Raw genomic sequence first — 11,629 nt, 5'->3', positions numbered from 1 at the left:
AATAAGTGAATACCAGCAACCATTTTTATTTGGAGCGAAGAATTCTAGCATGAATCAATGTTTCTTAATCAATGATATGATTTATGCAGTTTTTATTTATTGTGAATAAGTAATGAGTACCGTTCGTTAGTTGATTCATTAGTAATTGACGCTAGATTTGGTAGGGAGGATAACGGTCTGATCTCCGCAACTGTGATTGGGAGGGGGCTAGAATCACATGATGCCATAACTGACCCCCCCCCTTCCCGGATCCAGTGGCCGGATACTGCTGGTGAAAACTAAAAATAAAAATAAATAAGAAATGATATAACCAACATTAATAAATAAAATTCACTTATTGATAAATTTTTATGAATGTCAAAATTGACTAATTTATTACAACATTATTCAAGAGATACAAAGTTTAAAACGAGCATCTATGTTGGTAAAAAAAATGATATAGCCAGCATAATTTCAACAACATCAAGAAAAATTCCGGCATATTTTGGGAGTAAAGATTTATCAGGGTATGGAGGATCACTTGGTGAGTCTCCCGTAATGCATGATGAATAATCGGCTATGATACGATCCACTTCCCCTCCAAATCCAAAGTAGTCTCCATTCTTTAAACATTTTTCACTATCCAAAATCCTACTAAAAGCACCACCTTCTGCCCCAAATCTACTCAAACAATACTCGTAATGGTCTTTTGCCTTGGGATCACTGCCACTTTGAGAAATAAGTTTCTTGATTAGATTGATTGTGTTGGTCAATTTAATACGTGCCACGTCAATGGTGTATTGACCAAGGGTAATGAGATCTGCACCTTGCTTTGGTTTGAGAAGAGTGAGACAAAACGAAGGGTTGTCAGCAACATTTTTACAAATAGTATCAACATCTACAACTTTCATAGTATATGAGGACTCAACACATAAAAGAAAGACCACCATAAATGAGAAGAAACGAATCATATTGTAAATTTGTTTTTCCTCTATTAGTGATTTTGTTTGGTTTTACTCCTTAGTGACTCCTTAGCGTCTTTATATAGTTATCAATTAATAATAATAAGAGTAAGAATATAAAGATATTAATTTTAATTAATTTTAATTAACTAATAATATTATTTTGAAAATGAAATTCATTTTAAAATATTGTTTCAACTAAAGTGGCACTATCTTTTTGGTCAACAAACAAAATGGTAAACACCATTGAAATTCATACACACAACTATGGTCATGATTTTAAGCTCGTCCGGATAAAAACACGTACAACCTAATAATATTGATATTATCAATTGAAATAAATCTAATGTGACATTTCTTGTGAAATGGAATGCGTGACGTGATTGATTAGTTTGAAATTTGAATACAATGAATCTATATTGACTAATTAGGTATCTTAATAATGATTTAGATTATTTACTACATATTATTATTATTATTTGACTCAATTTACTATTATTAATTGTGCGTAATGGTCAATGTTTTTTTTTTAATAAAATGGTCAATGTTGAATAAGTTAAATCAATTGATTCCATTGATCTAAATTAAATTTGAGGATTCAATTCATCTGCAAAATATAAATACTGTACAAAACAGTACATGACAGTACAAGATAAAACAACACATGACAAACGTTTAAGATATTGAACAAACTTTGTGTTGTACGATGTTTGGTGGACAAAATGTTATTTTGATATTTTAGACAAATTGTGTTGAGGACAAAAAGTTGTCCCGTGGTTCTGTGGGGACAAGAATTTCAATTTTTGTCCTGTCCCTTAGCCCGCAGTTTGTCCAATACCAAGAACAATTTTAAAATCAAACACAGTACCATAGAAGTTGTCATGTCCGGTCCCTTAACAGATCAAACACACATTAATTAGTTTATCTTAGCATAAATTGTTTAGGTAATCCAAGTTTGATTTATAAGATGAACACTTTGTTGATATTTTGTCATTGTATGTTATTAACGTAGACACTATGAGTTTATTCACACATTCATCCTTTTTAATTTTTAATGATTTTGAATTTGTATTATTCTATTTATTCTATGAATTTGAATTAATAAATGTTGTTTTTAGTCAACAAAAAAAATAATAATTGAGTCAAATAACCATTATTGTACTACTTTTTTGTAATGTTTTGTTTTCAAATCCATTACTAATTTTTTTCTTGGGAAGGAAATAATGTCATTAAAATTGTCAAAGGAAAGATTCATTAAAAAGAAAAATGACAAAGAAAACTCAACCAAAAAAAAAAAAGAGTAATGATATACTAAAAACAAATTTTGGACAACAATTTTGACAACATGATGTGGCAAAAGAAGAAAATTTCTCAACCCACCACAACATTTCTCCCCTACCCCCAAAAAAGTCAGAAAACATTTTCTGAATTTTTTATAGTGTAAATTTCACACTAGAAAAATACTTCGGAATGTATTTTCCGAATTTTTTTGCGTGCTAGGGGGTAGGGGAGAAATGTTGTGGTGGGTTGAGAATTTTTCGCAAAAGAATGAATGGGTTACACTTTTTTCTTGCAGCAATTCTTTTATTACAAAATTACACCTCCATAATTAAGTTGTCCACTATGTTGTCAAAAAACTTATGTCAAAATATCATTACTAAAAAAATGTCAAACTAAATAATTAATACTATACACCATTAAGAAACTCAACGAAAATATGAATACATAGAAAACAAAAAAGGTAAACATATACCAATCGTTAGTTGGTTCAGTGATGATTGGTGCTGAACTTTGTAGGGAGGACCGCGGTTCGATCCCCACAACTGCGATCGGGAGGGGGCTGGAACCACTTGATGTCAGAACTGACCCCTCGAACCAGATTCAACTGGTGGTGAAAACCAAAAAAAAAGTAAACATATAAACAACAAAAAAACAAAAGAAGGTAAACATATATCAATCGTTAGTTGGTTCAGTGGTGATTGACGCTGAAATTAATTAATAGGGAGGGTCACGGTTCGATTCCCCACAACTATGATCGGGGGGCTGAAACCACTTAATGCTATAACTGACTCCGAACCAGATTAAATTGGTGGTGAAAATAAAAAAAAAAAAAAAAAAGAAAGAAAGAAAGAGGTAATAACATATGGGGTATATTCACCCGGTTTGAAATTTAAATGCAATGAATTCAAATAGGATAATTAAGCAATTTTTTTTTCAAGAATTAGTTGACTATTGTATATTAATAATGTCATTTAGTCAAATTAGCTCTTATAAAATGGGACGGGGGGAGTATTATTGTTATTTGACTAAATTTCCTTTGAAGTAACTTCGTACTTAACGCTTGGGCTTAGACCCTTTTTGATATAAAAAAACAAAAATTTCGTATGTAACGTTTGACAAAAAAAAAAATTTGTACATTTTTTTTTTTTGAATGGAAAATTGCTAGTTGTTTGTTAGTATATTAACTAGGACTTGAGCCCCAGACCTTAAACTTCTTTATCCTTAGCTCAAATAGCTTAACTAGTTGAGCTACCCATCTCATCCTAAAAAAAATTACACGTAATGTATTAGTCAATGTTTTTTTTTACTAATGTATCGGTCAATATTGAATAAATTAATTTTTTTTTCTTGGTCAAGATTGAATAAATTAATTTAAGTGTGCTTATTTCACTTATTTCATTATCTATAACAATATATAAAGGGAATAAGGGAGTTTGGGCTGACTTTTTCTTTGGTCCATTGGTGGTGGTACGAAGGAAAGGGAAAGAGATGGTAAAATAGAAAGAAAAAGGAAAGGGAAAGAGTTTGGGCTGACTATATTGTAAACTTTTTTAGTCTACCTTGGTACATCTTGTGCTAAGGAGGCTGTTTGTGTTAATATATTTCATTTTGGCTTCTTCAAAAAAAAAAAGAAAGAAAAATCCACATACATGGGAGAGAAACCTCTACAAGGGAGGAGATAAACTCCATTACAAAGAGAAGGAGCTCTGATGACGGAGGGGAGATCAATAAAGAGGAGGCGGCGGCTTTAAGTACTTTAGATCCATTAAACCCTAATTTTTAGAGAGAGGGGAGAGCTTCTCTCTCTAAAGATAAAGTTTTTTTTCACGGCCTCTAGAAATTTTATCTTTAATATGGTCACTACATGACCATCATAGTGTGGCATAAGTAGTAGATATTTGGACCTCTTAACTATTTGTTCCTGGGTTCTATTCCTGGCCGGTGTGTATGGAGAAATATTTGTTGGGAGAGGTCAATCCTTATATGGCCACTACATGTATAATGTAATGATCCTACAAACTTTGTAAAAAACAAAAAATGAAATCCAATTAATATTGGTAAAAATTTATTAATGTCAAAATTGACTCCTTATTGCAAAATTATTCGGGAAACACAAAGTTTAAATCTAATCATCTACTCTGACAAATAGATTGATATAACATTCATAATTTCAACAACATCACGAAAAACTCCAGTTAGGGGTGGCAAAACGGATCCCACCCGTCGGGCCGGCCCGTTTACCCCACCATTTTTGACGAGCTGAGCCTAAGTTTTGAGCTCGACTCCTTTAGTTGGCTCGCCCCGCCGAACTCACTTAAAAAGCGGGGCGAACACGGGGCGGGGCGGGCCGGCCCGCGAGTTACATAAAAATATAAAATCTATTTTTTCTAGTAATGAATAGTATAAGATGGTCCAACCCTATAAATATAAAATAAATTTAGTTTTTTTTCTTCTATTCATTCATACGACGGTGTCAAATTTAGGATTACTTGTTGCCGCTTTACTCTCTTATTGTCGTTATTGCTTCTTTTTGTTTCTTCGGTCATACTCCTTCTTCTTTTTCACCGAATTTCTAGTGTAACTTACTTTTTTTATTCTATTACTTGAATCAACATCACATACGATGTGGTTTACATTTTTTCCCGATTCATTACCTTAAACACATAGTCAAATACTTTCTTGATAATTAGAGTGACTACATACATGTTTATAATTATATAATCAATGGACTTATGGCATACTTCCTTGATGATTTTGTCCCATAAGCTACATACATGTTTTTCATAACAACACAAGTGTCAAAATAAAAAATAAAATAATAAAACAAAAAAAATTGTTTGACGGGCCGGCCCGCCAACTCGCTTGTCCGCCATTAAACAGGACGGACTGTGATTTTAGACTCGGCCACCTAAGTTGGCTCGACTCGGCTCGTACCGCTTTTAGGCGGGCTTAAGCGAACCGAGCCTAAACCGGGCGGGCTTGCCCGCTTTGCCACCCCTAGTCTCCAGCATATTTTGGGAGCAAAGATGCGTAATCTCCTACGATGCTAATGCTATTCACTCGCCCTCTAAACTCAAAGTAGTCTCCCCATTTCAACTGTTTATTTTTTGGTTTGTTTTGATGTTGCTTTTGTTGTGCATTATTGTACAATGCTTGTTTTCTGTTTGATAAAATGCTTCAACTAAATTTTATGTAAAAGACACCGATCATAAATGAAATGAAGAATCATATGTTTTTTAAGGTGTCTTCTTCGTGTATGTCTATCCTAAGTTAATGTTGTTGGACAATGGCAAACTGAATTGCATTGTGATGTCCCACATTGGTAGAAAATATTCTTTTACTTTATTCCTCAAATTTCCTTAATTGATTTCAATCAGTTTTGATTGTTATTCCTTATAACAAATTATTCCTTTTAATGCTCTTGATTAGCTATAAACCAGATTGCAAAACCTCCACTTTATTAGCTATTTTTCTAACTGTCAAATTTTTATTATCAGCTAATAATAACAAAGAGCTGTTGACAAGGAAAGTAGAAAAACGTTTTCTGCTGGTTTGGCTATTAAAAGGACGGTCATAGTCTTGTGAAAACACAGAAAAATATCTCTTGATTTTCACTCATTTTTCCTTGTTTTCTACTACTAAAATTCTGGGCAATTGTTCTGTGATTTCCATAGCCTAAGGCCACGAGTGCACGTGTTCATAGGCTCGTTGTGTTAACCTTGGGGGGCAGTCGGCAATATAGATTGCATCAAGGTCTAGCCGAATTTTGCTTTCAAGGCAGTGATTTTTCACGGCACAACAAACTTCCAATCTGTGTTACACTCTTTCTGTTTTGTACTACTCCTAATATTTTCCAACAATTTGAAAGCAAAATTTAAGTACTAAACAGAAATGGCTGGAAGTCTATCAAGAATCATTCCGGATATGTCGAAAATGGAACCTTTAGACGGCTCAAATTATAGGAGATGGTCTCAAAAACTGTTGATTTTGTTTGAAGCCTTAGAGGTTGATTATGTGCTATTTGAAGATGCTCCTGCTGATGACAACGCTGCTGTCAACGCTGTTGAATCATCTACTCCTGCTACCCCCGTCGTCACACCGCTTCCTGCAGGAACCAAGAAAGCTAACGAAGAAGCTAAGAAGAAATATGAAAAGGACAACAAAACTGCGAGAGGTCATCTGCTTACTCATATGGCAGATAATCTGTTTGATCTTTTCATTAATCAAAAGTCTGCGAAGGCAATATGGGACACTCTGCTGAAACGTTACGGCGATGACGATGCTGGAAGAAAGAAATATGTTGTAGGAAATTGGATGCGTTTTCAAATGTCAGATGACAAACCAATCATGGAGCAAATTCATGAGTATGAGAATTTAGTTGGTGACATACTAAATGAAGGAATGAAGATGTGTGAGATACTTCAAGCTAATGTGCTCTTAGAAAAATTTCCACCTTCTTGGAGTGACTACCGTAACCAACTGAAACACAAGAAGAGAGACTTGTCACTTCAAGAATTAATAAATCATATGAAGACAGAGGAGGCCAACCGACTTAAAGATAAGCATGTTTTACATTCTGTAAATTCAGTTAATGCTAATGTTGTTGAGTTTGCTGATAAAAACAGGTCAAAAGGAAAAGAAAAAAGGTTCCGGAAAAATGGACAACAGAAAACACACTCTAATATCAACAAAGCTGACAACAAGATTCAGAAAAGAAAGGTTGATTGCTATGTTTGTGGCAGAACAGGTCATAAAGCTTATCAGTGCCAATTGAGGAAGGGACAACAATATAATAACTCGAAGTCTGCAGCCCCCTCTGCCCCTCAAGCACATCTAGCAGAAAATGAAGAAGTGATAGCTGCTGTGGTAGTGGAGGCAAACCTGGTCGACAACAAGGTAGACTGGATTCTAGATACCGGTGCTTCTAAACACTTATGCGCCAACAAAGAGCTTTTTCACCAGATTGAGGATGCTGTTGATGGAGAATGTGTTTTCATGGGAAATTCAGCTACAGCTGGAGTGCTTGGTAAAGGAAAGATTCTCCTTAAACTTACTTCTGGAAAAACATTATCTTTAAGTGATGTTTTGTATGTTCCCTCTCTGCGTAGGAACCTAATTTCTGGTAGTTGTCTAAATAGAGCTGGATTAAAATTAGTTTTTGAAGCTGATAAAGTAGTTATAACTAAAAATGGAAACTTTGTGGGGAAGGGATATCTAGCTGATGGTTTATTTGTATTGAACACCATTCCTAAAACATCTAATGCTATATCATCTGTTGGTTCTGTTTATATTGCTGAATATGTTAATTTGTGGCATGGTAGACTAGGACATGTGAATGTGAATTCTATTAAGAAACTTAGAAATATGAATCTAATTAATGTGCTAGATATACATAACTTTTCTAAGTGTCCTATATGCGTGGAAGCTAAGTTTGCAAAGAAGCCTTTTAAACCTGTCACAAATAGAACTACGGAACTGCTTGAATTAATTCACACGGATTTGGCTGATTTCAAAAACACGGTTAGTAGAGGAGGTAAAGCATATTTTATTACTTTCATAGATGATTTTTCTAGATATGCCAAAGTTTATCTTCTAAGGACAAAAGATGAGGCTGAAGAAATGTTTTTAAAATATAAGGCAGAAGTTGAAAACCAATTAGACCGTAAAATTAAAAGACTTAGGTCTGATAGGGGTGGTGAATATGGAACTATTTTTCTTAAGAATTTTTGTGAAAAGAATGGGATTATCCATGAAACTAGTGCCCCTTATACTCCTGAACAAAATGGCATAGCGGAAAGAAAAAATAGAACACTTAAAGAAATGATGAACGCTATGTTATTAAGTTCTGGTATGTCTACCCAAATGTGGGGGGAAGCCATTTTGTCGGCTTGTTATATACTAAATAGAGTTCCCCATAAACGACTAGATAAAACTCCCTATGAATTATGGAAAGGATTTGCGCCAAATTTAAATTTTTTAAAAGTATGGGGGTGTCTAGCTAAGGTAGCTTTGCCGGATTTTAAGAGGACTAATGTAGGTACCAAAACTTTTGATTGTGTGTTTATTGGATATGCTCAAAATAGTGCTGCATATAGGTTCTTGCGTTTGAATGATAATTCTATTTGTGAATCTAGAAATGCAGAATTTTTTGAACAAGAATTTCCTTTAACTAAACATGTTAATGAATTGAGTTTTTCTTCTAATACTACTTCAGTGCCTTTACATTTGCCTATTTATTCTTCTGTTGCAAATGAACAAGTTAAAGAACTTAGAAGAAGTAAAAGGAAGAGAATAGAAAGTAGTTTTGGACCAGATTTTGTTACTGCCTTCTTGATTGAAAACAATGATGTTGATAAAGTAAATGATGCATTTGTATCCACTTTTCTCATTGAGGAAGATCCTAAAACTTATAATGAGGCTGTAACTTCTATTGATGCTAGCTTTTGGAAAGAGGCAATTAATAGTGAATTAGATTCTATCATGTCTAATCATACTTGGGATTTGGTTGATTTGCCTAAAGGAAGTAAGCCAATTAGATGTAAATGGATATTTAGAAAGAAATTAAGAACTGATGGAACCATTGATAAATTTAAGGCTAGATTAGTAGTTGTGGGTTACACACAAAAGAAAGAAATTGACTATTTTGATACATATTCTCCTGTTACTAAAATTTCCACAATCCGTTCTCTTGTTGCTTTAGCTGCTATTCATGGACTTATAGTGCATCAAATGGATGTAAAGACAGCTTTTCTTAATGGTGACTTGAGAGAAGAAATTTATGTGGAACAACCTGAGGGCTATGTGATTCAAGGTCAAGAGAACAAAGTGTGTAAGTTGAGAAAATCATTATATGGCCTTAAACAGGCTCCCAAACAATGGTATGAAAAATTTGACCAAACTTTGGTAAGTGATGGTTATATTGTGAATTCATCTGATACTTGTGTTTACTCTAAATTGTTTGGACAAGAATGTGTGATAATATGTTTATATGTTGATGACATGTTAATTTTCGGTACTAATGTGATTGTAGTGGAAAAGACCAAATTATTTTTATCCTCTCATTTTGATATGAAAGATCTAGGAGAAGCTGATGTAATTCTTGGAGTTAAAATGAGAAAAAGTGATAATGGTTTTTCCCTGTGTCAGGCACATTATATTGAAAAGATACTTAAAAAGTTTAATTGTTATGATGAATTACCTGTGAAAACTCCCTATGATCCTAGCATACATCTTAAGAAAAACAATGGTTCTAGTGTTTCACAAACTGAATATGCTAAAATCATAGGAAGTGTTATGTTTCTCATGAATTGCACTAGACCTGACATAGCATATGCCGTGAGTAGACTAAGCAGATATACTCACAATCCAGGTAATGAACATTGGACTGCACTTCGTCGCTTACTCAGGTATCTTAAAGGTACTATGGATTGGTGTTTGCATTTTTATAAATTTCCTGCTGTGTTAGAAGGATTTTGTGATGCAAATTGGGTTACTGATAATGATGAAGTAAGTTCCACTAGTGGATATGTTTTTACTTTAGGTGGAGGTGCGATATCATGGAAGTCTTCGAAGCAAACTTGTATAGCACGTTCCACTATGGAATCAGAATTTATTGCTCTTGATTTAGCAGGTCAAGAAGCTGAATGGTTGAGAAACTTGTTGGCAGATGTGCCATTGTGGGGGAAACGGTCTATACCAGTTTCTCTTCATTGTGACTCTGAAGCAGCTATTGGAGTTGCTATGAACAGTGTTTATAATGGAAAAAGGAGACACATACGCATTAGACACAGTTCAGTTAGAGAATTGCTGAAAAATGGTGTGATCTCTTTACAATTTGTTAGATCTGAGAAAAACTTGGCGGATCCTTTCACTAAAGGTCTAACAAAGAAAGTAGTACTTGAATCGTCGAGGGGGATGGGGCTTAAGCCTTTGTGTTGAGGAAAGTATGGTGGATCCCATCAATGGTCAAACGAAACCATATGATTACTCTATTGTATTACATTTCCCATCTCCATGACATGTGGTAATACAGTGTTGATAGGTTGAACTTTTAGTTCTTAATGAGTTCATAGCCCTAATTATTGGGTGGTCCGTGTGAATTGGACTTGATGGACTCACCGCTTGTTATTTTGAAAGATGAGCATTCTTTTGCTCTTAATAAATCCATAGCCTCTTTGGTGGTGCTTTTGAGACGCACTTGATGGATTCACCTACGTGAGTGTGAAGGTAGGCCGCCTTCTATGAAAGAATTAGGCTGTCTTTCTAGAGCACTCATTAGTATCCAAGGTGTGCGCATGGCCATTAAAAGCGCTTGTTTGTAATATCGCGGAAATCACAGATATTAGAGAAATACATGTGTTGTAAGGGTCTCATTTGAAAACTTGGTAGTTCAAGAGTAATTCACTACCTAGACACAATTGTTGCCTTACTTCACTATGCTTCAATTCAATCATTATGATATTGATACTTAAGTGTTACTCTCTCTTTTGCCCATAAATTTGCTTCTTTTACCTTCAGTTTTACCATTGGTGGGGGATTGTTGGACAATGGCAAACTGAATTGCATTGTGATGTCCCACATTGGTAGAAAATATTCTTTTACTTTATTCCTCAAATTTCCTTAATTGATTTCAATCAGTTTTGATTGTTATTCCTTATAACAAATTATTCCTTTTAATGCTCTTGATTAGCTATAAACCAGATTGCAAAACCTCCACTTTATTAGCTATTTTTCTAACTGTCAAATTTTTATTATCAGCTAATAATAACAAAGAGCTGTTGACAAGGAAAGTAGAAAAACGTTTTCTGCTGGTTTGGCTATTAAAAGGACGGTCATAGTCTTGTGAAAACACAGAAAAATATCTCTTGATTTTCACTCATTTTTCCTTGTTTTCTACTACTAAAATTCTGGGCAATTGTTCTGTGATTTCCATAGCCTAAGGCCACGAGTGCACGTGTTCATAGGCTCGTTGTGTTAACCTTGGGGGGCAGTCGGCAATATAGATTGCATCAAGGTCTAGCCGAATTTTGCTTTCAAGGCAGTGATTTTTCACGGCACAACAAACTTCCAATCTGTGTTACACTCTTTCTGTTTTGTACTACTCCTAATATTTTCCAACAAATGTGATGTGTTAGTGTTGGAAGAATGTCGAAGTTGATTTTATCGGTAGATTGACATTTCTTAAGCTTTTAGTATATTTGTTTTTTTGGTATATTTGCAGGACCTGTAAAGACAAAGCATCCACAACATCACTACGAATCAAAATCATATATGCATCAAGGAGGAAGTAAGCAACTAAGCATAGCTCTATTTTTTAATCATTTTCAGTACTAAATGTATATTAGCTAATAATGCCCAATGTGTTAAAGTTTCACATTGTAATGAGTTGAAGCTGTTCCTGCAAATTT

At 34.3% G+C, this 11,629-nt stretch overlaps 1 protein-coding gene across 1 annotated transcript; it reads right to left on the bottom strand.

The window, feature by feature from the left end:
• Positions 1 to 416: 416 nt before the first annotated feature.
• LOC123922344 lies at positions 417 to 890 on the bottom strand. The gene has a single exon (XM_045975069.1). The coding sequence runs from the start codon at positions 888 to 890 to the stop codon at positions 417 to 419; it is 474 nt and encodes a 157-aa protein (XP_045831025.1).
• Between the last annotated feature and the right edge of the window lie 10,739 nt (positions 891 to 11,629).

Source organism: Trifolium pratense, linkage group LG4, assembly GCF_020283565.1.
Source record: "Trifolium pratense cultivar HEN17-A07 linkage group LG4, ARS_RC_1.1, whole genome shotgun sequence".
Classification (NCBI taxonomy): Eukaryota; Viridiplantae; Streptophyta; class Magnoliopsida; order Fabales; family Fabaceae; genus Trifolium; species Trifolium pratense.
Note: the sequence above shows the minus strand (reverse complement) of the source record. Positions and strands in the feature narration are given on the sequence as shown.